Consider the following 27,936-nt stretch of genomic DNA (forward strand, 5'->3'; position numbering starts at 1 on the left):
CCTCCTCTTTCTTGAATCCGAAATCCACGATTTCAGATCTCAATACAACCTTCGTGTTTCACATTAGCCCCAAAAACAAAGAAGAGAAGGATTCTCGGAGCACATGCCTCGCTGTTCAAACAGTATTTGGTCAATCTATTCTCAGTTTCTTTTTGTGGAATTAATTTTCAAGCATCCAAAAGTACGCAGTGTTGTATAACAATCCTGCTTTGGCCATGTTTTTTTTTTGGTTTGACGATAACAATCCAGTTTTGGCCTCTTTTTTTAGTTTGACAATAACAATCCAGCTTTGGCCATGTTTTTTTATTTTATATTTTGACGTGAATGTTCGGGCCGGCTTATCCGCACCTCGCCTATTCCCATATCGTCCACACCGGAAATAAGAGATTCACAAGAAATTTCTGTCTTGCAGCGTGTCACCGTTTCAAATCCAAGATATTTGAGTTTACAATTTATTCTTGTTGTCACTTGAGCTACTATTGAGTTAGCTGTTTGGCCTTATATTAAGTGCCAAAGCTGGTAACCTCTTTTTCTATTCTTTTTTTCCCTTTTTGGGCCAATATATATAGATAAGTATGCTAATAGCATGTCAAGAGTTACAACCAAGGAACATATCATGTCCATAAGAATCAAATCCAGATCACTTCACCCCCAAATAGGGCAAAGTGACAAGTACGCGAACCCACCAGTCCAAAGCTGGTTACTTTGACAAAGACAAAAAATACTCCTTGACAATGACAAAAAAATACTCCTATCATTTAGCAGGTCAAATGGACATCAAATCCAACTTTTGTTTTTGAACTGTAAATCCAACTTTTATATCAAAAAAATAGAAAAGAAGCAAAAGATAAAGAAGGGGGGAAAATAGGAATGGACGAATTCACCACCGTATTGGGGGAAAATGGGAATGGACAAATTTGCCACCATGTCTCAACTTTCAACTACTAGTCTATGTACCGGCGTCTTGTATATAACCAATAGTGCTTCCAATATCTTTATTTCCTTTAGAGGAGGTGATTCCTAAACGCAGAAATCATTTTAGGGGACAAGAGCAAAACAAATGCCAGGATCGAACCAAAAAACAGTTTGATGGCATAAGCAACAGGATCAAGGTCATTTTCGTCAGAATCAACAGCAGATGTCATGGCTGTGGCTGAAGGTAGGGCTTCAATAACTGCATCGGCCAGATCTGTGATGAAGGAAGAGGTGCAGCCGAGAGCTGGAACACGGCCCCAGTTTTCAATGCCAGATTCAAGAGCCAAGTTTTTGTACTCCATATCAATCTCTTCAAGAGTTTCTATGTGCTCACTCACAAAGCTGCAATTTCAATAGTACAAAATGCTGTCAGTTTAAGTTTCTCTTCTACTCAATCTTCTATCATGGCCTATGAAAAAATAAAATCTCCCAGAGTCCTATCATTTCGCAAAACTTCATGACAACAAAACTCAATAAAAAAAAATTACAATCCTGATTCAAGAATGACATAAAAATAAAAAAACATGAGCAAGGCTACTACCCTTCACATCGGAATCCAAGAGTCAACTCATTATTCAGTTATTGTTTTTGAGAGGCTGAGCAAGTGGCCGAGCTTAAGAGGAAAAATACCCAAATGACCAGCTCACAAATCTAGACTTAAAACGCACATTTCAAGCAAAAAGCGCCCCCTATGTAGAGATACTGGACTTTAGAAGAAAAGACCAGACACCTAATTGCTAGTAACAACAAATAAAGCATTCAGCCTATAGAACTGATCCTGCACTATCCGAAACAAGTAACTGTACTAGAACGATATAGCAAAATGTCAAGCCGACTAAGACAGTTAAACAAAAAGGATATCACTATCAGGTTAAGGTCCAATGAAGAAAACTACGAAGCTCAGAATATCAAGGCAATAGAAGTTAGCTCTAAACAGTGCATGCTTAGTAAATAAAACTAATCCCAACCCCTTCTAAAAAATACAACTAAAAAATAATGAAAATAAATATAGAAACGCCATTGGAAAAGACAAGCCCAAACCATGAACCAGGAAGACATCCAGTTAAGGTGATTGATAGTAATAGAGACAAAACCCATCAATGCGACTCAAGTGTTCAAAATTCTTCTTTTTTCCAGATACGAAAATTTAGTGTTTAGAATATACCTCACAGGAACAGCCAAGAGACTCTTCACGCCTTTTTCCCCAAGCTCAACAAGTACTTCGTCTGTATAGGGCTTCAACCATTGTACAGGCCCAACACGGCTCTATATAGAGAAGAAAAACAAATAATCAATGCCAGAAAATCAGACATCTCAAAATAGCTGTAATGTAGTTTTCAGGATCAAACTTTTGCTGTCTTTTTCTTTTTGGTATCGGGAGGAGACAGGGATTTTCTTTTTGAGAAATAGAAAGTGTACTAAAATATGGGGCCAATAAGCATGCAAAGTTTGAAAAAAAAAGTAGCAGAAACATAGATCTTAGAGCAAACCTGATAAGCAAGAGTATGTTCATTGTTGATTCCTCTTACTTTCAACTCATGCATTATCAAGTGAATGCACTCCTCCATCTGATCTCTATATGGGTCTCCTGCATCCTCAACATAACTGACAGGGACCCCATGAGCACTGAAGAATATCATGACCTAGAAACACCATAAGAAAAGTAAGCCATGCATTCTTACATCAACCAAAAAAAAAAAACTCAACACAAAAGACATCAAGATGATGTCAAATAAATCATAGCAAGAATGAACCCCACCTCCTCGGGCCTAGAGAAACTCCCCAACTCTTTTTCGATCAAGCCAGCCATAGACTTGATATAACCTTCACGTTGATACCACGATTGTATGATTGAAACAGGCAGTCTTGACAAATATGCATCTTCCCTATCAGAGAACACAGAATTAGATACACACGCTGCAGAAAAATTAACACTTGAAACCTATGCAAAATGGAGTTTATACAATGAACAAGATTTCACCTGAAGATGTTTTGAAGGACTCGAATGCTTGATCCAGTAGTGGAGATCGAGAATTGAGGATAAAGTGGGAGCACAACAAGCTTTGTAACCCTATCCCTCTTAATCTGTGGAAGACAACAGACAAATTTCACCAGTTGACTCTTGATAGCACTTGTGTGATCAAGTGGATGGTATGATAGTGGTCTTTTTTCTCATGAGGATGTATCACACACTGTGTTGGTATAAGATCAATAGTTCGTTCATTCAGAAGCCTTAATGAAGAACTGCTAACACTACACGACTTCAAACGTCGATACATAAAAGGTGAAACTAAATCATCACAAACAAGTTGATTTCAACAGAGCGCATATGAACATGCTACATGCTGTTAAGACTTGCCTGCTGAACAGCTTCTTCAGTAAATGGGTGCCAATATCTCATTGCAACATAGACATGTACAGGAGTTTCCTTTGCTTCCAGTGCATTTCTAAGGGCAATTGCCTGCAAGAGATATCAAAATGTTAGCAACACAGCAAGTGCATAGCATATTAACCAGAATAATGCAACCAATCCAAACTCATAAGTACCCAGAATGACATGAGCTAGTGAAACTAGTAAAGAACAACAACGGTGACTATGAACAGAACTCATCCTAATGCGAACCCCACCGTTAGTCAGCAGGCGTGTATCTCACCTGATCATCTGTTATCTTCCTCAAAGGCGATCCCCCTCCTATTGAAGCATACCCTTCTTTACTTTTGGGAGCTCGCAGCACAGAAATTAGTTGTGCCAATGGGCGTTGGAGGAACCGGAATAGCCTTGGTAGACGAATAATATCCTGTTTCAAGGTATAGCAACTGTTAGAGCAGTCCCTAAGCATGTCCTAGAAAAAGCATTTACTTCTTGTCAACAGAAAGATAAAGAGCAGAAAGAATTAGGCGAACATACCGGATCTGCAAATAAATTGAACAAAAATGGTTGAACATCGTTTAGCGTATCTGGTCCTCCAAGATTAAGAAGCAGAACTCCAACCCTTTCTTCTGCAGCATGTGCAGGAGATTTACTCTCACTTTCAAGTCCAGGATATGTACACACTTCCAGAGAACAAAAGGATTGCCCGCTCAGGTTTCTCTTCTGAACAGGACCATAGAGAGATGATCCCCAAACAATGCCAGTTTGTTTATCACTTGGGTTTGAACAGGAGAAGGTGTGTTCTTGACCAGAACTTTTGGATGAATGGCAACATGTCGACATGGATTTCCCAATTTGATGGCATGGCCTGTCATCATGTGAGTGACTCAGTCAAAAGGTTGTTCAAATGGACCATAAACAATATGTGCATCCTACGACACTTTGCTGAAAAATTACCCCTTTCTGCTTTGGTTCTTGTAATTATTAATTACAAGACAGTGCAAAGGCTTAGTTTTGCATACTAAATCAAGAATAAAGTAGGAAAGCTCATTGTAAACATTAACCACAGATAGGCCCTATAGAAAACATACTTCAATAAAAATGATGAAAAAAGTCAATATTTTTCTGACCCACAAGTCTGCCATTCAAGTCCCTATACTATCTAAACTCTGAAAGCTTCTTCACATCCTAACCGGACTCTGTATAGTGCAGAAATATTAGATGTCATGGACATAGAATCCAATTCCCCAAGATAATTTCTTCGGAGACCCAAGTCGACATGGATTTTCCAGTTTGATGGCATGGCCTATCATCACGTGAGTTACTTAGTTGAAAGGCTATCTCAACAGGACCACAAATATTGTGCATCCTACGATACTTTGTCAACATATTACCCCTAACTCTCTCCTTCAGCTCTTGTAACTATAACACGGTGCAAAGGCATAATTTTGCGAACTAAATCAAGAATCAAGTAGGAACGCTTATCATAAACGTCAACCACAGCTTCACGGGTGTTAGTTGCAAATTGATCAGGGCCGGCCCCAGAGGATAAGCCCCACAAGCCCTCAGTCTTGGGCAACCTCCTGGGCTGGGGCAACCAAAAAAAAACTTAAGTAGTAACATATATATACAAAAAAGTTTCACTTGCTAGCACAAGCAGTTGCCTTGGTGCAGTGGTCATGCAAGCTGTTGAAATTCCAAGTTGGCTGGGTTCGATACCTGGCCCTTCCGTGCTCTTTTTTTTTTTTTTTCTCCCCTTTGGATCTACCCCATTTTGTTTTCCCTCCCAATGCATGATATTGCAAAAATCAGATTACTTTGTTGAAAATTTTCGATTTAACAAACACAACAGTAATGTATAAGTGATATGTTCTTACATTTGATTAAAAAAAAGTCACAAATCAAGCGAGCTAAGACGGTTTTAATTCTTACCTTCGAACTGCCATTTTGCAAGACAAATTAAAGAGATTGGCTATGATCTCAATTGAAAATGAGATGCCGTTCCACTAAAAGCATTGTTGGGCATTTGGGGTTTTTTTAACTTCTTACATTTTTCGAGATAGGCCATTCTTCTCACATATATTAACTAAAAAGCCCAAAAATCAAAAGTTAGTGGAACGGGTCACGAGTTCTTGGACAAGTAAAGTTCGATAACTCAATTGAAAATTTTGCTTCAAAAAATGTACGGCGAATTTATTTTCTTTGAATCGGATCGTGCTAATCATAAAACACTATAACCGGGGTTTACATTTTTTATGATGTTATTCAGGCTAAAATAACAATGTAATTTTATTTTTTTTGTACTTGTATATATATATTTTTTTTTGTATGACTTATAATTGTAAATGGGCAACAAATTATGAGGTTGGGCTAGGGCAATCCAAATGTCGGGGTGGCACTGAAATTGATGTCTGGTACAAGCCACTGAAGCCAAAAAGTTTGAAAACTAAACCTTCTTAAACTCATTTTCTCCTCGCAATTTTCTAATTTGTTTTCAGTCAATAAGCAACAAGCAGAACTCGCGCCAAAATGGTTATAAACAACAACAACAAAAAACCTACAAATTATAAGCAGAAACAACGATTGTGAATAGATAAGTAGATAACACGATAATATCTAACTTGATACAGGAAAAAAAAAAAAACTGGCAACAAAAAATAACTGAAATTTACGCACAAGGAAATACCAATTAAAATAGGTTTGAACTTACAGCGAGGACTTGTGAACGGGAGTTAAAGCGGGCGGATTTACGCGGGGAAGAAGACGAGAGGGAACAGTGGCGTCCATGGCGTTCGATCTGAATCAGAATCGGAAGCTTTGTAGCCGAAGAAATCAAGTCAGGGGAATTTCTCTCTTTCTAGGGTTTTGTCCAGACCTCTCAGGTTTAGGAAAATGGGAACGGAGAAGAAAGGGGAATTGGAATGTCATATAGGAGTAGTTCCACGACGGGGCCAAGGGCACCTGCTCTCTCTCTCTCTCTCTCTCTCTCTCTAGAAACAGTGGTTGCGCGTTCAAAGGGAGACGTGGAGCTATCTTAACCCGGATACTTCCGAGTAGTTTGGCTCCCGCTATTCCTACCCCGGAGGCCGAAATTGACCGGTCCCTAGTCCCCACCTACGTCACACGTGGGCGGTAGGTGCGAACGCGAGCCATTTTGGAGGATTATCAGACTAAGGTTCCCACCCGCTCCAGACTTAGGTTGAGTTTCGCTTAACTTTTAAGACTTTTTGGAAGTTTGTCCTTGTTAAAAAAAAATGCGTTCGTAATTTTGTAAACGGTCTTGCTATTGTCAGTTCAGTGGACTGACGATAAGCACACTAGAAAATAAGAAAAACACGTATTTCTGTGTTCTTTTTATACCTTTTAATACATATTCACACATTCATTATTATCAGCCTACTGGGCTGATTTAAGAATTTTCCTTTTGTAAATTATTGATTCGTCTCAATAAGAGAGATCGAAATCTAAATCTCAAATATTTTGAGAAAATATCCTATTTTAAAAGTAAAATATTTTTGATTTTCCAATTTCACTTATTAAGACGAATCAATAATCAAAAAAAAACTGTTGCAAAACTGACAAATGCAAAAAAAAAAAATCGATAAAACTCACTTTTTTGCGCTTTTTGCTCGGTGGAACACTGGAACTCCACCTTATTGCAGAAAAAAGGTCTCATCTTAGGGTAATTGCACAGGCCTCCTTGAGATTTTGTGAATTTGATTATGTAGATCCCTACTTTCATACTTTTATCATAGGCAGGATAATCGTATGTATGCTAGTAGGTCATAGCATGATAAGGAGTAGTATTAATTGGCAATGAAATAGCTTTCAAATGCTTTTGTAACTTCAAATGTTAGTATAACTTGCAAGAGCAATTTATAAAAGTTATTGGCTTTAATCAAAATAAATCACATGCACATGTATTTCATTGTTGAACTGTTAAGAAGAACCAATTCAAACTATAAAAGTGTTGTTAAACTAGTTTAAACTGTAAAGATAATTAAAATTAGAATCACTGAAATGTTATAGTGACGTGAGAATGTTGAGCTAAATGAGTTGTTATACAAAAAAAATTAAAAACCAGTTCAAATAAAATGCTAGTAAGTTTTTTGAAATATCATAATCATGAACAATAAGTCTTAATTCGCAAGGATTGGGAACAATTTGAACCTCAGAAAAAGGTAGTTACAGAAAGAAAAGAATAACAAAATGTGGCATAGTTTGTGAATATAGCTTCATAAAATAATTGTTTAATATAAATATTTGTTGAGTATAAATGGATATTAACATGCATGATCTTGAATATACTTCCTTTATTCCAAAAATATTATGCGATCTGCAAAACAAGAACTTAAAAAATATTTTATATCAAAAAATTAAATTTATTTGATAAATTAAACGAACTACGAATTTTTCTGATAAATGAAACCAACTAATAGTAGATATTTAGGAACTAGCGGTAAAAAGGTCAAATTTATTTCAACAAAAAGAATTATTTTTTAACTTATCTTTTTGCAAACCGGACATCTTTTTGGGATGGAGGTAGTATCATATTGAAAACTTCCTATTGGATCAAGTAGTAGTTTATTTTATGCTCTAACTATTTATGAATTTAGTTCTGAAATATAAAAGGACGACAGTGCAATTTGTTAAATATCATCGAGTTGTGCTACATGTACTGACCATGGGGGAGGGAAATCGTACCGACAGCCGCTAGCGGGCTATCTCCGGCCACTGGACGGCCGATCCGAGCCGTCCAAAAATTCTAAAAAAAAAAACCGATGGGGCCTTAGCGGGAATCAACGGCATCCGAAGTGTGTAGAGTGCTTGATCCGAGCACCTCTTTTTCGTGTATATACACGTATATACATATATACACGAAAAAAGGGTGCTCGGATCAAGCACTCTACACACCTCAGATGCCGTTGATTCCCACAATTGCCTCATCGGTTTTTTTTTTTAGAATTTTTGGATGGCTCGGATCGGCCGTCCAGTGGCCGGAGATGGCCCGCCGGTGGTACAATTTCCCTCCTCTATGGTCAGTACTCATAACTTTTCTGAATATGATCCGACATTTCATCGGTTTGACTTTAAATAGCCGTCAAAGGGGACGGAGGAGTTGACCATGGAGAAGGCTGTCGAGCATATGATCTTTCCTTGTAGTTGTAACTTGTAGGTCTTGCTTCGGAGTGATATTATTAGAGCATCTGCAATGGTAATAATCAAAATTAATAATTAAAATCTGTCACGCTAGCATTTGATTATTCATTCAAACCTAACATCTACTTCTATATTAGTTATTTTTGAATCTCTAACAAAAAAAAAAATAAATCCACAATACATAGTGCACATTTGTCCAATCGTAAATGAGTTACAATCACGCACCCGAACACACTAAATTATTCGTCTCGATGAAACGATTTCAATGTGGGGTGTTATTGAGTTTTGATTATCGGTAGAAGTTGTTAAATTTGGTTATGGAATAGGTGAAATTTAATTAATTTGCTAAAAGACTTATAACTTTGTTTATTACAATATGGTTTTTTTTAACATTATTGTTAAATTTATTTATCTACACCCATTTGCTTATTACAATGGGAATACTCTTACATGTTCTTGAAGCGATGTGATTTTAGGATTCTTTCTCGCCAGATATTAGTGTGTATACTATAAAGCGTGTGACGTCTGCACTAGTATGTTGTACAAACATCAGATCACGGCACTCAAGAACACTTGTTTTCCTTCTTGTATGTTCACCCCTTTCCCACTTTCTTGTGTCGGCTTTTGTGGAAAACCGAAAAATAATGGGGAAGTTTTTCATTTTTGATTCATCTCATAAGCAGTTCAAGCTTGAAAATTTTGTTAAAACTTAGACAAGTTTTCAAATCGAGCTTGAATAATTAAAGGTTTGGCACGCCCCTAATTTGGTGCAAAGGGAAAACACACACACACAAAAAGTTGGACTGTCTTTGATTGGCCCTGGAAATACTAATCTAAAGCAAGAGATTGGAAAGGAAACGATCGGGGAGAAAAATTGCGTGTGCGCGAGTGAGAGAGAGAAATTCATTGGGGAAATTTTATTTTTTGAATAGCGCAATTGGGGAAATTTCTTAATCGTGGTACTTATTCATAGATTGTACAAAGAGGAAAATTGTTCCAAATAGATTTTTTGGTATTTTGTTCACAACTTCTTTCTTTGCTAAATTCAATTCTAACAAAAAGGTGAGAAAGTAGGAAAAAGGGTAGAAATGAAAAACAGGCTTTTCTCTGTGTACATGAGAGAGAGCAGGATGTGGTGTAGCAATGTAGCGGAGAGGGTGAGGTTGAGTGAGACGGAGCCGGGCCGGGGCCCGGAGTGGCTCCCCGGTGAGTTTTTTCATTTCATGTTTGTATGTGTGCATGTGTATACTTACAAGATTGAAAGCTTAACAAGTTTCAAAAAATATTCAAGCTTGATTTGTTTATGTTACGAAACTTATTTCAAACAAGTTTTTAAGGAGCTCATATTCGAATAGTTTTTTGTTTTCCGCGCTACACACAAATGATGCTCCGTAATGCCATTGGGCCAACTGCCAAGGTTAGATACAGAAGATTAGAGCTTAGCACAGGGATGGACCTGAGATTCTAATATAGGAGGCAAAACATGCACAAACGTTGATTTCTATCTATCTGCATAAAAAACTGAAAAAAGACATCAAAATACACAAAAGTAAACATCTTTTCTTCTACCTACATTTGGGTTAAAAAGTACCATTGCAATCTTAAGTTCATCTATTGGGTTAAAAAGTACCATTGCAATCTTAAGTTCATCTACTGATCAAAGTGGGCCCAATGTGATGATGTATTCAAGTTTCTCCAAGCAAAAATCAAACTTAGCAATTTGTGTGTTGGAAACTGTACTCGTTACAAGCCGATTGTGCCTAGTATATGTTTAAACTGCACAAGTGTGTACAAATAGCCAATGATAGATCCATGCTCGTGCCTGGAAATGACTCTATCCATTTGACAATGCTCTATCATAAGAGTTAACAAAGGCACCCGAGGATCGCATTATGCAGTAAACTGCAGATAGGTCAGGTTCAAAAACAAGTTAATGAAGATAAGCCACCGGATCATGGCATGTAATACTATCAGTCAGCGAATAATGTTTTCTGAAGAAAAACAAAGAGTGAGCGTAACAAATGAACCTTGATTTTTTTTCAAGGAAATGATCACAGGACTGCTCTATCTATTGGCATGATATATCAGTGAAAATCCATGTCAAAGAAAGTTAAAAAAAAAATACCCTTAAAACTTCAGTATTTTGGCCAAAAAGATTTCCCAAAAAGGAGAATGGCAATGATCCACAGAGAAAAGAAAAGAAATCCTGAAAGTGCTATGGGTGCCTAACAATAGCACTATCTCAGGCATGCCAAATCCAGACAGCATGGTTATGCAATGAGTGTATCTGGCATCAAAATTTCAAAACCATGGCACGCTGAGGAGATGGGATTTTCTACCATCATAGCACTACCCATCTGATTTAGATTAGCATTGAGACAAGCAGGCTCATAACCTGGGCCTTCACCTAAACAAGTGACACAAAGCAATATTAAGAATGAATTACGTACTCCTGCTCATCGACTGCCATGGAACCCCCCCCCCCCCCCCCCCCCCCCCCCCCCCCAAATGGTAGAAGTTCAAATCCCGCCCAAACAAAAACTTCCTCTCCCACCTCAATAACTCATGTTGCAGGAGTGCAACTCCCGATCTTCCATATACAAAACAAGAAACTCCCAACTTACCAAGAGAGCTCTCAACTACTATACGTTATTAGATTCCACACGAAGTGCTGGAAAACTAGTAAAATGAAGAAATAGTATCCAGGGATCTTGACCAACTTCTTATCCCAATTGTCTAAAATTTCCTAGTGATCAAAGTTTTAACTTTAGCATTCAGTTGGAGAGGTGTTGTCACATTTTCTCCAAAGAAACAGAATCATATGCAGTGCCCCAAAAACCTTTGTGAGCATTTGGTAGAAGACCCCATTTGAAACACAATGCCAACATAAACTGAGCTTCCTCATCATGCCTCCGAAAGAAATGCATCCAGGAAATTTGACTGTCTCTCTAATTTAGGCACTTCAAAATACAGGGTACGCCCCTCAAAAAGCCACAAGTGAATGGAAAGGACACCACACACTAAGCTTTGACATTAAGCCTTCAAAACAAATGCATCCACAAAAATGTGACTTTCTTCCAGCCAACCCATTAAAAATGGAGTATTCGTCCTAAATTGCCTACAGAAATTCAAGGAAATGTCATTGCTTCTACTCGTGCCAAATCTTTGAGCCTATTGCTTCTAAAGGGCCTTGAAGAGCAGTTATCTTGCTCATTTCAAACCCATAGAGTGCACCCAAAATCTGTACATGCCAAAAACGACATTACTCACAGGTTTCCTTTGAATATCTAAATGACTAAATCCTCCATCAAGGACAAATTCAAAGAAGCAACATCCAGAGTCCACTGACTCCATCCGCAGAATCCATCTTGGAAAAGGAATATATATTCGGTCACATCTAAAACTTCCCCAAGATAAGGTCATGACGCTGATGCACCAAAAAAACGAGACAAGTGATGACCATCGGACGGACACGGAGGTCTGGTGCATCACGCAATTTCAAGTTCAACTACTCTAAATCCCAGATCCCTAATTAACCAACTTTGCACCACAGGGAACAAGTGAAGCTCTTCATTGAAAACTTCCTAACATAAGCTTGAAAGTAAATTCCAATTTCCTTGTTACAAGAAGCTTAAACAAGCGAAGGCGATTTGATAAACTGTGATACTGAGAACCAAAAATTTAGCTAAGCAACAATGCATAACTCTGTTTCAGAATCAATTCTACAAGCCAATGATTCAAAATCTGGAAAAACACTCTTTAAGTTTAACAGTTTCAAAAGTTCAATACCGCATATGTAAAGGTAAAGGCTCGTGATTTAAGACACAGAAATTGCAGCAGTAAATTGAAAAAACCCAAATGAAATCAATCTAGTTTACTCAAATTCCAGTGTACATCAATGCTCATAAAAACAAAACCATTCTCATAATTTTTTTCTTGATAACTATGGTGTCGGGCCAGCTAACGCGCACCGTGACTAATCCTGCAGGTCCAATCCCACCTGCAAGTGGGGAGCCCAATTAAAGTCAGAACAAAGTTCAGTAGGGACTGGCCCCAAAAGATTTGCTAGCACCTAAGACGTTTCGAACTTGAGTCAAACCCTAAGTCCCAAGTCTTACCACTGGGGCAACCCCTTGGGGTTCAACCGAAATATAGGATTACAAACTCAACAATTCCAACAATAACCTCCCCAAAAAAAAAAAAAAAAAAAAAAACTTCATTTCGCAATCAGAAACAGCAAGAACAATCGAAAGGACACAATCTTGTACCTCCAGCATCAGCCTTCCCAATCCCCAGCTCCTCTTGCGAGTAAACAGTAAACCCATCACCAGTTCTCTTCCTAGGCCGAGAAGGTGGGTCCGCAGTTCCACTCTCTTTAGGAGCTTCCCTTTTTTTCTTTTTCTTGTTCACCTTATCCAGCTTAGAACCCTCGGCTTTAACTGGGTTATCTTGGTTTTGCTCAGGTTTCTTCCTCTTCTTCGCAGCAAAGATCTCGTCGATCTCTTTGCTGGGTTTTTTGGGTGCGGGGGAGGGGTTTTTCTCCGGTACTGCAACTGGGTCTTGTGGCTTTAGTGGCTTGGATGAGCTCTTTTTGGGCATCTTTTACGGAGTTCAACAAAAATGGGAAAACCAAGTCGCTTGTCGTGCAATCACACAAACACACACAGAGCGAGCGAGCGAGAGAGAGAGAGAGAGAGAGAGAGAGAGCTGTTGTTAGGGTTAGCAGAGGTCAGCAGAGCTGCCGATTGTTAAGCTACAATCGATTGGTAATCTAGGGCTGACACTGTTCACAGAGTTTACCCCCACTGTTTTCGATTATGACAGATTTCCCCACACCAAAATTGATCATGGAAATCGTATAGTTTGCATGAGGCCCCGTTTCAGAAACTTTCTTAAAAAATAAGAAATTTATTTCACATTTTCAAACTCAAAAATAACATAAATAAAAAATAATTTTTTAATTTTTTTTGCATTGTATAAAAGATATTTTTCAAACAAGATCCATATTGCATATTTTTAGATTTCAATAAGTCCATAATTTTTTAGCTTGAAATTGCCTCCTTAAAAAATGAAGACTTTTTTTTAGTTCCGTAATGAAGCCTGATGAGTGCCGAAGGAACAAAAAGTGAAAGCGTCTTTTAAAAAGAATTTAAATTATTAATAACTAGCTGTTGGGGACATGCCCTCCCGGCTCCCGGTGTGTATGTGCATGTGCAAATGAAAATATTTGTGGATTGATAGTAAGGTGCCGTTTCGCTTTCTTTTTACATTTTTTTTTCAAAAAAAAAGTAATTTCAAGTTCAAACGTAAAGAAAATGAAAAATAAAATTCTTTTTTAAAGAAACTGGAACGGGGCCTAAGAGTGAGAGTTGGAGTGGGGGTGGGTAGTAATTTTGGGTGTGTGTGGGTGGTTGAGTTTAAGTGATTGTACTATTTCATCCTAAGGTTAATTCATGTTATAGTAAAATCAGAAGTAAAAAATTTGGGTTTTGATTAGGATACTCTTGAAAATCACTTTTGTGACACTAGAGCTTGAAAAAAAGGAAGACACTAACTTGTGCTCATCCTTTATATATAGAAAATAGATGGATAGATTGTGAGAATGATGACTGAACGTGAAAGTGTAGAACAATGATTGAGATCGAGAGCAAAAAGCACTCCATATTATGTGACTTTTATGTCCTTATATATCTCTGCGGACAATTATTCAGTTCTTAGAGTATCATGTGGCATTGCCATGTTGTATTTTCTACAAATAAAAGATCGCGATCACGCAATTAGAGTCGTTCTTTATCTCCCAAACTTTCCAAAAAAAATGATGATTACGTTCCTCCCACAAAATTCATCGCCCCGTAAATAGTAGTTAAAAGTACTTAGGTACTCCAGGAACCCTGAAGTAAGGAACTGCTACATAAAGGGTTAAGGTGGAATGTAGGGAATGGGGACTCTATTAGTAAATTCTGGGAAGATGAGTGGGTGCCAGGACTGACTGGAGCAAAAATCAACTCCTTACCTCCTGAGCAATGCGATTGGATAAAGGTGGCTGACTTTATTGATCAGAATAATCAATCTTGGGATGTAGAAAAGTTGAGGAACTGTGTACCTGAAGAGGAAACTCAAGCCATTTTAAAGATTCCCATTAGCATTTCTAAGTGCCCATACAAACTAATTTGGCACTCTAATAGCTCCGGCAAGTACTCCGTCAAGTCTGGGTATCACAAAGCTTTCAAAAAAGACTTTCGATCTTGCTTCAAATCAGCCTTCTTCTTCCTACACTCCGTTTAAATCTATGTGGACGAGGCTTTGGGCTATCTCTACAGCCCCCCAAAGTGCGCCATTTTATGTATAAAGTGGTCCATAATTGATTGGCAAGTAAAGAGAATTTATTTCGTTGCAAGTACGCTCACTCCCCCCTTTGTCCCATTTGTGGTAGTGAGAATGAATTGATTGAACATTTGCTCTTTCGGTGTCCTTGGACTAGGGCTGTTTGGTTTGGGAGTGATATGGCATTGTGGTTTTTGGACAAACAAATAGTTACAGCTAACAGATGGATGGAAAATTTGCTTTGTGTTGATCTCTCGAAGGAGGCAAGTGCAGAAGTGGTGGCTATCATTTTTCTATTATGTTGGGCTATTTGGAAATCAAGGAATGATTTTGTGTTTAATAGAAGAAAGCCTTGTCCTGAGGATGTGATCTTTAAGGCTAACGTGGCGAATCAAGATTATCTTCTGGCAATATTTTCAGATGACAAGGAGAGGGCCCCTAAACCTCCTCGGGTGGCCAAGTGGGTTCCTCCCCCCTCAACTGTTGTTAAAATGAATTGTGATGGAGCTTACCATTCCTCTAATAGCAAGGCGTCATTGCCAGAGATAGTAGTGGACATGCTCTTTGGTGGCAGGTTGGTAGAATTACGGGGTTTTCAACAACTTCTATTGAGGCGTGGGCATTACGTATAGCATGCACTGCGACGCGAGAACTGAACCTAACAGAGGTAATCTTTGAATCAGATTGTAAAGCTCTAATTGATTGCATCAATGGCTTGTCTACTTATTGTCCGTGGGAGATTTTATGCTACTGTGGAGGATATCAAAGGTTGGGCAGCAGCTACAAATTGGTCTTTTGTTTGGTGCTCTGGGAATTTAAACTTGATGGCTCACTGGCTAGCATCCAACTGCCTTAGTAGGAAAGTTTTGTCTTTACCAGGTTGTATTCCGCTCGGACTTCATGATTTGCTTGTAAGGGATCTCCCTAGTTAGTTGGCGGTTTTGTTTCTTATAATCATGTCCAAAAAAAAATAATACAGGAACCTTGAATAATTACTCTATCTCAACCATGTCTCAACTGCTTGACAAACGTGTCTCAAGAATGTCTAACCGGGATATCATGAGATGTTAGAAGTGTAAGAGTATCCACAACGCTACAAATCAAAAGTAATTTTTTTTTAAAGTTAATGATGTTAGTGCAAAATATGTATCACAATGCTATAATCAAACTTAACAACCTCTTTAGAAATAATCAAATTTTAGGCTTTGGATAATTAAAACTAGCAACCTTTTGACAATAACAAAATTTAATAGACCCTACATATTCTCAATTAAATGCACCAATCCTTATACAAATTTTTTTTGATTAATACCAATCATTATAAAAAAAATGTTCTATCTCTCTTCCTTTGTCCTCTCTCTTTCTTTTCGAACAATATTTTCGAAAAAACATTATTTTACCAAATTATTTTTTAAAAATATTTTTTTTCCAAAGAAAGTTTCAAAAACTATTTTCTATTTCTAGTAAATAGTTTTTATTAGTTTCAATCTATTTTTAGAAAAACTATTTTCTACTCTTCACAATTTTTAGTTTTTTGTAGTCTAAAAATATGATGTGACAAGTTTAAATTATCCAATTTTGATTATGTCATTGTAGACATCTACATTGCTAACCTTAGCAATCTCTTAAATGAATAATAAAAAACTAAGGTGACAACTTTTGGTTATCAAGTTTTGATTACTGCATTGTAGATACCCTAAATACGTACTCCTCCGTCCTTCTCTTTCATGCTTCTCAATATTAATTTTACTGTAGTCATTGATTAATCTTTTGAAGTTATCAAGTTTACCTCAATAGATAAATAAAAATAAATAAATACTACTATTTAGTTTTTGTCCATGTGCATTCAAAGTTATTCTGAAGTGTGTTTAGCATTTTTTTTTTTATCTCTAACAAAATATTTTTGTACAAATGTGATAGCTTTTAACCATCAAATTAGAGAAACAATGTTTTGTCAAGATGGTTGTCTGCCTCCTGAGTGGAGGCTTGAGTTCGAGCCCCACGGGGAGCGCGACTGGTGTTAGGGTTATGGATAGCCTCTAGACCCCTTTTGTACTAACATACTAACTACTAACTTTCTCAGATCTCGCCAATGTATAAAGATGACCCCAAAAAAAAAAAAATTATATAGAAGGGAACGCATGCAACTCTGATGTAAATGTGATAAAATAGCATATTTTGAGCTGATTAAAATGTATTTCCGATGTTTTCTTCCATCATATTTGCAATTTAATTTCTTAATGAAATTCTTGATCTAATTACTTCATCGAAAATAGAAGAGTTAGGCAACAAAAGCTATAAAACATAGGGATGATGCTATGGTGTCCCCGGTCATTTTGGGGACACCATAATTTTTGGCATAACTTCATCATTATGAGCGTAACTAAAACCTATTACAAGCATAACAGAACCCAAACAAGGCATGACCAAGGAATATCCAAACAACCAATCAAGGCATAACCAAACCCAACCAAGGCATAACAAACAAGTTATGCCTTGCTGTGGTTTTGGTAATGCTTTGTTATGGTTCTGTTATGCTTGTAATGGATTTTGGTTATACTCATAATGGTTTTGTTATGCCAAAAGTTACGGTGTCCCTAAAATGACCGAAGACACCGAAGTCATTCTCAAAACGTAGATATGACAAAAAAATATATGGGTAAAAGTTCATATAGGTAATTTATTCTATAGGATTAGAGTATCGGTAAAAACAATTTGTATTTCTTCACTTATTTTTTTTGAGTTAAGATATCATGAATATAAAAAAATAGATTTCATCAAAGGTAAAAAATACGAGTAATCACTTTATATTAATTGAGAACCAGTAATAGAACTACAATTAACGGTTTTTATTTTTTTGAAACCATAACCTGACCGTAGAACCGCAGAACCAGACCAAATAGGACGGTTCAATTCGGATCGGACTGCTTTTACGGTTTTGACAATTTTTTTGAATACCCCTATAATTAACGATGGCCCGATGGGGTTAGGCTCAGTTTGGAACTTGAGAAATAATAGGAAAATGAAAGAGAAAATAATTAAGGAAAAAAGTGAGGAAAAATGAAAGAGAAATTGAGTTGGGATTTGAAACTTTTCCTTCTCTTCTTTAAGAACCAAACAAAGAACCACGTTTTGAAGTTTTCCCACAAATTCCAAACGGGGCCTTAATTGGGATGTTAATGCAATATTAGGGAGGGATTCGAGGGAAAGGTGAAAGGACAGAGGTGATTAGGAAAAGAAAAGCGATAAAACTGTTTCTCTTCCCCCACTCCAAACCCTATCTCTCTCTCTCTCTCCCTCTCTAAACCATGGGTCGAAAAAAGGTTGCCCAGAATCGAGCTCCACTGGAAGAAGATGATGAACAACTCACCCACCACGAACAAGAACAAGAACAAGAAAGCCATAACCAAGAACCAGCCAAACAAACACCAGCATGTGAATCTTCCGAAGACGAAGAACAAGATGAAGAAGAACTAGAAGTTGAAGAAGAACAAAAGGTAGAGAAAAATAAATTCTCTGTTCAAAAACCCATCAATCTAACAAAGCCCCAACACTCCCAGTCCTCAGACTCCGACCCAGGCTCCGATTCGGAGACCCATTTGGGCTCTCCCACCGCCTCCGGTTTCACCATCGAGCCCGTTTCGCCCCAACCCAAGAAACCCACCTCTGGTAAACGCCTCGTGCCAGAGTTCGAAAGGAAGGCCGACGAGTCATCGCGGAAGAAAAAGAAGGCCAAGGTTTTCGAGGAGGCGGCGGAGAAGAAGAAGTCCGTTGTCGGTGCGATTAACCGGCTGTGGAGCGAAGAGGATGAGTTTGTGATACTCGAGGGATTGATGAACTTCAAGTCCTCGGATATGGGTGGTCTTTATGAGGTAATCAAGAAATCTCTTAGTGTTGATGCTTCCAAGAGTCAGTTTGTGGATAAGATTCATAAGCTGAAGAGAAAGTACAGTAACAATGTTGAGAGAGGGGATAAAGCTGTTTTGTCGAGCCCCCATGAACACAAGTGTTTTGAACTTTCAAAGAAGATATGGGGTGGTGGAAAGGAGAATAATAATGGAGGTGATGGGAATGGGAAGAATGTGGGTAAAAAAGCTAGAAAGACTGGTAAGCGCGATGATGCTGTTGCTTTGCCTGAAGAAAATGATGGGAAAGAGAGTGCAGTGGGGGAGGAGAATAAAAATGGAGTTGATGGGAATGGGAAGAGTAATGGGACTAAAAGAGCAAGAAAAAAGACTGTTAAGCTCGACGATGTTGCTTTGCCTAGAGAAGAAAGTGGGGAAGGGGTGGTTGCATTGGGAGAGGGATCGAAAGGAGGAGAAATGAAGGATATGAAAGCTGATAAAGTGGGGGACTTTTGGGCAACACACCCTTGCTTAAAACAGTCGTTGGCGATGGAGAAGGAGCCTCTGAAGGGTTTCATGATGGAGAATATGAGTATGATTGGGGACGTGAAGGCAAAGGAGCTGGAGAAGAAGTGGAAGGATTTTTATGTGGATGAAGTTGGTTTATATCTGAAGCGGGTGCAATTGATGAAGGAGCAGACAAAGCTGGTGTTGGATACAATGAAGGCTTCTAAGGATTAGGTTTATGTAGGGTGTAATCACTGGTGAAGTTTTATGCTTTTGATGAAAATGGTCAAGGGGCTTTTTTTTTTGTTAAACCCACAGGGTTTTGGTTGAAGTTACTACCTATGCGGTTCTGGATAACAACTACTTATGAAATAGCCTTTATATGGTGTTGGATGAACTTGTTCATATGGTTTATCTTAATATTACTAGTAGTTATGTTACAGCTCAGTTTCTGTTTTTGGTCCATGGTTTGGATATTTGTATTTCTTCTTGTCTAGATTCGTGCTTGGTGCTGGATTACCACAAATTTCCTTTGCAGTCTCCTCAACGTGCTTTGGTAGGAAACTAAAGAACTATGTTGCCTTGATTTGATTTGAAATATGTAATAGTACGAAGACTACAATGTAGCCACATGCCTTCTTTCATTATTGGTTCTTCCTGTGGCACATGTTTTGGTGTTGCTTTAGTGTGTCCTTTGTCTCCCATTGCACGCTCCCAGCATCCGTGGTTTGTTAGCTATGACCATTGATGCCCACTTTCTCTTTTAGCTTTGCTTGAAGGGGTGATTTAAACCATCTATTAATTTTCCTTTCTCAGCCCAGGTTGTTACCCCAATAGTTTAGTCCAAATAATTAATTGATATATGTTCCTTCGGGGACATCAGATAAAATTGGAACGATACAGAGAATTGACCGATATATGTCGAATGAAGAGCTACATATACTTCAAAAGAGATACTACAACAGAATTAATCGGGGTGTAAGAAAAGACGCAGGTGACTAATAGATGCTTCAAATTTGAGTATCAAAACAGACCCCCAACCTTATGGTCCTTACCAAACAAAACAGCAGAAGAAAGAAGTACCAAAACAAAGAAAATACAAAACTGAACTCATAATCCTTGCGATCAAAAGATGCAGAATTCTCTGCTTTTCCGAGACAACAAAGTTGAGCACCAAGTATAGTTATCCCAACTTTCCAAAATTGTGCATCATACAGCTATCCATTTAGATACTTTATTAGTTTCACAAGCAGGACACCATCACACTTCTTCCGATGTCACCCTCTAGAGAAATCTGTGCAATCCAACCTCTCTCTCATAACCCAGGTAACGGGAATTGTGTTGTCAAAGCCTCAACTCTCATTCTCAGTTCAGCCACTAGATCCATTAGAGCGAAATCTGGAGACCCTATAAACTTCATGAAATCTTGGAGCTTTGAACCCGAGACAGACCTCTTTGCTTCAAGGGCAATTTTTACACCCTCGTGAATAAAATCTGCCGTTGCTATGAATTCCTTCTCTGTGAAACCTCTGGTGGTCATAGCAGGGGATCCAATGCGTATCCCGCCAGGCACTTGTGCGCTTTTATCACCTAAGGTGTTCAAGATATAATAGATTCAAGTACAAGAAACGAAAACAATCACAGTACGAGATGTCAAGTGTGCATGGATCATGGATTTTTTTGGAGGGATTTATCAAGAGAAAGAATGTTCCAATTGGATGACGTACTTGTGGAGGAATTTATGAGGGGGAGTGGGTAAGGGAAGAAGACAAGACTCACCAGGTACTGAATTCTTGTTAAGGGTGATGGATGCCATGTCAAGAATTTTTTCCACACGAGCCCCATCAATACCCTGTGTTAAAGGAAACAATCTCAATCAACTCTTACTAAAAATAGCAAATAAATTTCTGATAACCTAAACATCAAACAACAGATGGTGCCATATACAAGATACAAGAACAGTAACAAATAGAACTCAGAATTCATCTAAAACATCAAACAGACAGTGCGGTATAAGATACAACAGCAATAACAAATATAACTCAAAATTCCAGTGTTCTACAACAAGGAATTAATCGCTGGCGGGACCTATCTGATTAGGTCCGACTAACGATTAATCGCCAATTACTAATTAATATGCACCGATTAATCAGATTAATCGCTCGAAAGCGGTTGACCGCCCGACTAGTGCCTAGCGACTTTTAGAACATTGCAAAATTCTATCAAATCGTTGGATAATATGACTTCATAGCACATGATTTGCTTTAAGCCAGCATACAACAGTAGAATTAGATTATTTAATTTGTCACAAAAGTTCCGTTAGTTCAGCGATCTGCCAAACATTGTTACAAGCCATGATATACCATACTTATTAAAGGACTGATCACCATCAAGACAGAATAGCTAAAACTTACTAATGGTCTCAGATCAACAAGAACCAAATGGTTATCAGTCCCTCCTGAAACCAATTTGTATCCCAACTCAATCAAGCGGTTTGCAAGAGCTCTACAGTTAGAAACCACCTACGAAACCAAGTGAACAGTCAATTGGCACTTAAAAAGATTGTGATAAGTTTAAGAGTTAGATATCAGTTGGGCCAGATTTTGGCTCTGTTGAAATCAAATACCTTATTCTGATATGCCCTAAACTCTGGGGATTGAGCATAATTCAGGCAGACTGCAAGCCCCCCAATTGTGTGGTTATGAGGACCACCCTGTAAAGAGATGCAATATTTTAATTATTTGCTGGGTAATTACAAAAAGAAAAAGAAAAAAGAGAAGAAGCTAACATGCAGACAACCAGGAAAAAGATGCAGCTACAGCCAGTTGAAAGATCAATGTCTAATGTACATGCCTGATGACAGACAAATTGATAGTATTCCACTAACCTGCAACCCGGGAAAAACAGCATTGTTGACAGCAGATTCTAAATCAACACCCAGAACAGGCTCTCTCTTGAAGAAGATCATGCCACCTCTAGGCCCTCTCAAGGACTGGAGAGAAGAGTATTTATCAGATAAACAAGCATATTTCTTGATCGACTTATAGACATTAGAAAGAGTTTTCCTTTCACACAACCATTCAAAATAAATTTCCCCTGCTCTTTATTACTTTGCTATTTACCAAAAACTTTCCAGGGAAAACTCATGAAAAAGACAAACTTAATGCCAAAACATCCGATAACAATTTCCAAGTGCTCACACGTAAGGAGGAAAAAAGGAAGATGAAACATGCCAATCTTGATATTATCACCTCAAATTTGTGTGTTACTGGTCTGTAAAATAAGTGCTTTATCTGAAGAACTTTCTTATGTATTGTGTTGTTCCCCATCCCACTAATAAATTGCAATGTTCATTTATGTACAACTAACTCTCGTTCCCCATCTGCATTCCAGTATAGTTCTTAGTTACTAGATAAGGTGACAATCTGGCAATATTACATGTTTAAACACATAGATCGCATCCACAGTTTATTTTTTTTATCGCATCAACACACTTGATGGGTGGTAAGAATACACAATCTTGCGTGGGAGCATGCCGATACACACATAACTGCATTCATATGATTAACTGCAACAACAAAACATTCTCATGCTGCCCTGCCAAAAGCTTAGACTTATAGTCTGGAAACCAAAAGGTTGAGCATAATGCAATCTAGCATTTCAAATGAGTAGGGAAATCATTGCATAAGTTGTTCAATACATACCTTGTGTGTTGTGGTCGTCACAACATCACAATACTCAAAAGGATCAGCAACCACAGAAGCAGCAACAAGTCCACTTATGTGAGCCATATCCATCATGAGAAAAGCACCAACTGCATCTACAATCTATGAAAAGCAAATCAAGTCTAATCAATTTACTGTTGCAATGGAAACTTTAAAATAAATTACTGCAAATTTGCTACCAAGTGACAACCTTCACAGGACAGGTTTCTAAAAAGGAAAAGGCAAAGAACGTATTTCTTAATAGACACACCAAGAGAAGAAATCATACCTTTCTCATCCTAGGATAATCAAAATCCCGAGGATAGGCACTAGCACCAGCAATAATGAGTTTGGGCCGAAAAAGATTAGCTGTTTTCTCAAGCATGTCATAATTAACAATGCCTGCTTGAAAACTGACAATCTTAGTATCACATTCAAACCAAACGATCATCTAGTAAATGTCGGTTCAAATTTAATTGCACACTACCGTACCTGTAGATTCGTCGAGCCTATAAGGCATAGATTCAAAATAAATGGATGTTCCTGATACCCGCCTTTTAGGAGTCATGAAACCATGAGACAAGTGCCCCCCATGAGGTAAGTCCAAACCCTAAGTAATATTACATGTTAGTTCCAAAAAGAAGCATTCTAATGTCCAAAGGCAAGAAGAAGAAAACATTTAACTCACCATTATACGGTCATGTGGACTAAGAAGTGCAGTGTAAACCTCAAAATTAGCAGGAGACCCAGATAATGGTTGAACATTCACACCCCACTTCTTTCCATCTAAGTGAAATGCAGCCAAAGCCCTTTCTTGACATAGAGTTTCCAGCTCATCAATGAATTCATTGCCACCATAGTATCTGAATACAAAAATCATGATATGAAGCCTGTATAATTACAAGTATGCGAATACAAACTGGACCAACTACTTTTCCTCTAAGGGGTAATGCTTACCTTTTGCCCGGTAGCCCTTCAGAATACTTATTTGTGAGGCAAGAACCAACTGCTTCCATCACTGCCCGGGATGTGAAGTTCTCTGAGGCAATAAGCTCTAAACTTTTAAACTGCCTTTGCTTTTCTTTGTCAATAATTGTGCGAACATGAGGATCAGCCTCACTGAGCCCATGGTCTATAAAGCTGCTCTCACTACCTGAATAACATTATTTGCAACATTTAGCACTTCAAGGAGAAAAGTTTCCCAACAAAGACCATATATTGTCTTGGTTTTTATGCATTTTCATTACAGCATCATGGAGGAATAAAAACAAATATAGACCTGCAAAAGATCCGTTAGAAAATGACTCCACCATATGGCTATAACCCCACACCTTCTGTCTGCTACCCATATACTAAAAGAATTTTAAGCTTCTGTGGAATTTCCCCTTGTTTGCTAACTAATTTTCATGCAAAAAGCCTTCCACATTTCTCAATATTACGTACAAGTTTGTATACTTTCAGGCAACCCAGGTTCAAAGGGACCTGCAACCTCAATGCCCCTTCGATGGATTACTCCAAATTATGGATTGGATGACTCAAGTTGAAAGGGGTTCTCAGTTTTCCTGCTTGTTATCAAAGGTCTTTGGCTGCTCTCCTATACCATGTTTGGGGAGAAAGGAATTGCAGGATTTTCAAAAGCCATGGGTGTAATGTTCAACAGCTGGAGTCTAAGGTGAGAACTGATATCCGAGCTTGCGTGAGCTCCTGGAGAAGTATTAAAAAGTCAGGATCTAATATAGCTCTGTCTTTCCAGTCAGGGTCTTTGAGAGTATGTAATTTTGTTTTTTAGTCTTTTTTAGTTTTGTATTGTTGTTGTTTTCGTGTACAGCCTTGCTTGTTGCTGGGATGTTTGGTTTTGTTTGACTGGGGTATGCCTCAGAATTGTGTAATGTGGGTTCGTTAATAAAATTTTACCTTACCCACCCCCCCCCCCCCCCCAAAAAAAAATAAAATAAAATAAAACCCCGGTTCAAAGGTGGTTCATAGTTCATACCCTCTTTGCGGATGTGACCGCTAGAAGAGGAGGCTGCGGTGACTGGATTTAATCTTGGAGTCATGTTGATCTTGTTGCACCCTCACGTGGGGAGGACTAGCGGGAGAGCGCAAGATCAAGCCTCCCAGTTACTCAGGCCCGATTTCTCTAAGCATAATTTATTAGTTTTGTGCCTATCGATGCTCTGGACTATCAATGAAGAAAGCATGGTAATGTGCACATAAATTGATTTGGATCTCTAGGCCTGCCCTCTCTGATGCCATTTGGCTTTGATTTGGGGGCATGGTTCTACAACAAAAAGTCCCTGTAGCTCCTCGGTTCTTGGAGGTTTAGGGGGCCACTGTTTCAGTGGTATTCTGAGAGCAGCCACTTTGTGCATATATTGCCAAAGGTTAGATCTGTCTCCAATCATCCCCCGCCCATACCCCCAATGATTGGGGACTAGATGGGTTATGTTATGTTGTTGTTGTTGTTGTATGTACCGGTCATTGCTAATACCTATTTCTGGATGTCTTTTTGAAAAAGTTGGATACAACGAAGAAATATCTGAGACCTATGGTGGATGCAGTCGAAGTCACCTTTTGATTCTTAAGTAGGAGGGTTATTTTGTTATATTTACAGTTAGATTTGTTCTTCCCATCTTTTATCTTTTAACTCTGTTATGCATGTCCCGTAAACATAGTTCCGTAATTTTCCTTGCTAAGTATTTTTTATAACTGGTCATACACAAGTGCTCTGTTAGTTGTAACTTTCACTAACAAAAAATTAGAAAAGTCAAATTGGTGATCAGAATTCCCCCTTCTCCTTTCAGGATTTAATTCAGATTGTTGATGCTATAGAGGAGAAGTTGAGGGAAAACAGGCTAAGGTGGTTTGGGCATGTCTACCGTAGACCAGGAGATGCAGTAGTTAAGAGAGCGGATAGGATAGCTTTGGGTAGCAATGCTACGGGGAGGGGTAGACCTAAATTGACATTAGATGTTGTGCGCAAAGACATGAGTATAATGGATTTGTGTGAACAAGTGGCCCTTGACAGAGCTCAATGGAGGAAAATGATTCATGTAGCTGACCCCAAGTGATTGGGACATAAGGCTCGGTTTGGTTTGGTACTAACACAATGTATCAGTCACTTTGAGCAAGTTTCGTTACCTATAAAGACTGCACAAAACACACTAAAATGAAACATACGACTTAAATTCCTATTCCTATCCCTGTTCCTATGTCCTATTCTAACTGCTACGCTAGTCCATTGCAACAGTGTGACAGTACATTCAAAACAGATATTCCATGTCAAATTCCTTATTTGAATTCAGACACGTGTATCAATGTACATAGATGTAAGTACACAGATGTAAGCCATCAAAATAAGCCAATCAAAAGAACTGAATCAAGATTGCGTCCGCTTACATTCAAAAAGAAACAATAAACGCACAAAAGGTTGATGGTAAAACATGGTTACCTCCAATTTCAGGCACAGAGACGGACACGGAAGAGGGAGGCCTCCCAGTGACCAAACTTCCTTCAAGTTGAGAAGATCTACAAGGTTTAACAGAAGCGATTTTAACTTGATGAGGGCATCCGTAGAAAAAGGACCCTTTCGCTACGAAAGTTGATCCCTTCGCCCAAACGGGCTGTAAAAGAACAGAACCCATAACTGCAGTTCCACTACACGCCTGCATTCTGGATCCTAATAAGACAACTCACAAGCTTCCTACACAAACAAAGAACCAAAATTGAAAATCAGAATCATGCAACCAAACCAAAATACATATTTGAATGACCAAAAATGCTCTGAATGTACACCAAACCAATTTCCTCCACTTGCTTACTTGTTTTTCTACGGGATTGCAAATAATTATCTACCCTCCATAACAACTCAACCAAAACTTTTTAAAAGCCCATAAAAGAACTAAAAAATACCCAGATGAACCACCAAACACGTTTTTTCTTTGCGATATCAGTAATGTTAAATAAGATTTTCGTTAGAAAACTAGAAAAATGAAATCATTAAGCTGGAATAAAAGCTATTAAGCATCCAATCCAAATAATCACCCTTAAAACGAAAAATCTTTTCTTCTTCAATATATTACAACCATTGAAACGAGATAAACAAAAGCTATAAAATCATCAAGATAAAATTATTACCAAGTCGAGATAAAAGTTTCGCAACCAAAGTGTTTGAGTTTGGTTCTTCTTTCACTATCTTTTCCGCTTTCAGCTTGAACGAACGGATTAACTGTCACTCAGTGTGTGTGTGTGAGAGAGAGAGAGAGAGAGAGAGCAAAACCCTAGCTGTTGAAAAGCGCGCGCCGCGTACCTGAATAATTAAAGCAATAAAAGTAACCACGGAATTAGAAACGATAACTTTACAAAGAAGAGTCGGCTTGCCGCTATCGCCACATCTCCTCTCCCTCTTTCTCTCAATCTGTGTTTCAACTGACGTTGGTCTTCAACGGAGGTCCAGCGATGTCGACTTTCAACGGCGAGGTCCGGCTACCTCTATCTCACCCAGTCCGGTATTGTTCTAGGGCTTCAAACCCAAAGTGGGAGGAAGAAGAACAAGAAAAGAAAAGAGAAAAAGAAAAAAAAAGAATGATATTTTAATAAAGAATAAGTAAAATAAATAGTATTGTTGTGACGGTGAAAGAGATATGAATAAGTAAAATGAAAAAATTACACTATTTACTAGCATTTTTACCTAATAACTGGTAAATTTGCTTTTAGAGCAACTTTACCAGCTACTTCAAAGTAGCTTTGTCGCCATTTTACCTCACAAAAAGGAAAAATGTACCCGAACAGCAGAGTAGCTAAAGAGAGAGGCAATTTTCGTCCATAGTTCTGAGCCAAAAATGGCTCACAACTATTCATAAGCAATCTACTTTTTTATTGTTTCCTCTCTCTCTGACCCTCCCTCTCTTTCTCTCTCTGACTCTCCCATTCACTCTCTCTCTTTATTAATATTTTAATAAAGAATAGGTAAAATAGATTGTATTGGTGTAGTGTTAAAAAAATATGAACAGGTAAAATGAAAAATATACACTGTTCAAGAGTTTTTTTA

The 27,936-nt window shown here is 38.2% G+C and overlaps 4 protein-coding genes and 1 non-coding gene across 5 annotated transcripts; 2 read left to right on the forward strand and 3 right to left on the reverse strand.

Moving 5' to 3' along the window:
• Positions 1–596: 596 nt before the first annotated feature.
• LOC131306729 (ferrochelatase-1, chloroplastic) lies at positions 597–6,400 on the reverse strand. The gene is made up of 9 exons (XM_058333149.1): positions 6,057–6,400; positions 3,884–4,214; positions 3,630–3,773; positions 3,335–3,436; positions 2,957–3,060; positions 2,735–2,861; positions 2,466–2,618; positions 2,141–2,241; positions 597–1,317 (listed from the first exon to the last, which is right to left on the reverse strand). Exons 1-9 carry the CDS (start codon positions 6,131–6,133, stop codon positions 1,005–1,007), a joined length of 1,452 nt encoding a protein of 483 aa, XP_058189132.1. The 5' UTR covers positions 6,134–6,400; the 3' UTR covers positions 597–1,004.
• A 5,950-nt stretch (positions 6,401–12,350) lies between these two features.
• LOC131306731 (uncharacterized protein C6G9.01c) lies at positions 12,351–13,333 on the reverse strand. The gene has a single exon (XM_058333150.1). The coding sequence runs from the start codon at positions 13,103–13,105 to the stop codon at positions 12,734–12,736; it is 372 nt and encodes a 123-aa protein (XP_058189133.1). The 5' UTR covers positions 13,106–13,333; the 3' UTR covers positions 12,351–12,733.
• A 4,718-nt stretch (positions 13,334–18,051) lies between these two features.
• LOC131306732 (STOREKEEPER protein-like) lies at positions 18,052–19,629 on the forward strand. The gene has a single exon (XM_058333151.1). The coding sequence runs from the start codon at positions 18,139–18,141 to the stop codon at positions 19,414–19,416; it is 1,278 nt and encodes a 425-aa protein (XP_058189134.1). The 5' UTR covers positions 18,052–18,138; the 3' UTR covers positions 19,417–19,629.
• Positions 19,630–20,161: 532 nt separating this feature from the next.
• LOC131306733 (serine hydroxymethyltransferase 3, chloroplastic-like) lies at positions 20,162–27,472 on the reverse strand. Its single transcript, XM_058333152.1, has 12 exons — positions 27,024–27,472; positions 26,338–26,589; positions 23,844–24,039; positions 23,575–23,749; positions 23,379–23,496; positions 23,176–23,288; positions 22,887–23,009; positions 22,070–22,174; positions 21,809–21,895; positions 21,597–21,704; positions 20,962–21,034; positions 20,162–20,772 (listed from the first exon to the last, which is right to left on the reverse strand). Exons 2-12 carry the CDS (start codon positions 26,555–26,557, stop codon positions 20,498–20,500), a joined length of 1,593 nt encoding a protein of 530 aa, XP_058189135.1. The 5' UTR covers positions 26,558–26,589; positions 27,024–27,472; the 3' UTR covers positions 20,162–20,497.
• On the forward strand, positions 25,073–25,180 carry LOC131309043 (small nucleolar RNA snoR100). Its single transcript, XR_009194716.1, has one exon. It is a non-coding gene; the product is annotated as a small nucleolar RNA snoR100 (small nucleolar RNA).
• Positions 27,473–27,936: the final 464 nt, after the last annotated feature.

This window comes from Rhododendron vialii, chromosome 11a, assembly GCF_030253575.1.
Source record: "Rhododendron vialii isolate Sample 1 chromosome 11a, ASM3025357v1".
NCBI lineage: Eukaryota > Viridiplantae > Streptophyta > Magnoliopsida > Ericales > Ericaceae > Rhododendron > Rhododendron vialii.

What these genes read in the sequence shown, in the direction of transcription:
- LOC131306732 (XM_058333151.1), top strand. Translation starts at nt 18,139, where the DNA reads ATGGGTCGAAAAAAGGTTGCCCAGAATCGAGCTCCACTGGAAGAAGAT.
- LOC131306729 (XM_058333149.1), bottom strand. Translation starts at nt 6,133, where the DNA reads ATGGACGCCACTGTTCCCTCTCGTCTTCTTCCCCGCGTAAATCCGCCC. An exon ending in CTGAAGAAGCTGTTCAGCAG is followed by an intron (nt 3,061 to 3,334) that starts GCAAGTCTTAAC and finishes TGTCTTCCACAG; the next exon opens with ATTAAGAGGGATAGGGTTAC. An exon ending in CTCTTGGCTGTTCCTGTGAG is followed by an intron (nt 1,318 to 2,140) that starts GTATATTCTAAA and finishes TTGAAATTGCAG; the next exon opens with CTTTGTGAGTGAGCACATAG.
- LOC131306733 (XM_058333152.1), bottom strand. Translation starts at nt 26,557, where the DNA reads ATGCAGGCGTGTAGTGGAACTGCAGTTATGGGTTCTGTTCTTTTACAG. An exon ending in TAGGCTCGACGAATCTACAG is followed by an intron (nt 23,289 to 23,378) that starts GTACGGTAGTGT and finishes GTTTTCAAGCAG; the next exon opens with GCATTGTTAATTATGACATG. An exon ending in TTGTTGATCTGAGACCATTA is followed by an intron (nt 21,035 to 21,596) that starts GTAAGTTTTAGC and finishes CCTTTAACACAG; the next exon opens with GGTATTGATGGGGCTCGTGT.
- LOC131306731 (XM_058333150.1), bottom strand. Translation starts at nt 13,105, where the DNA reads ATGCCCAAAAAGAGCTCATCCAAGCCACTAAAGCCACAAGACCCAGTT.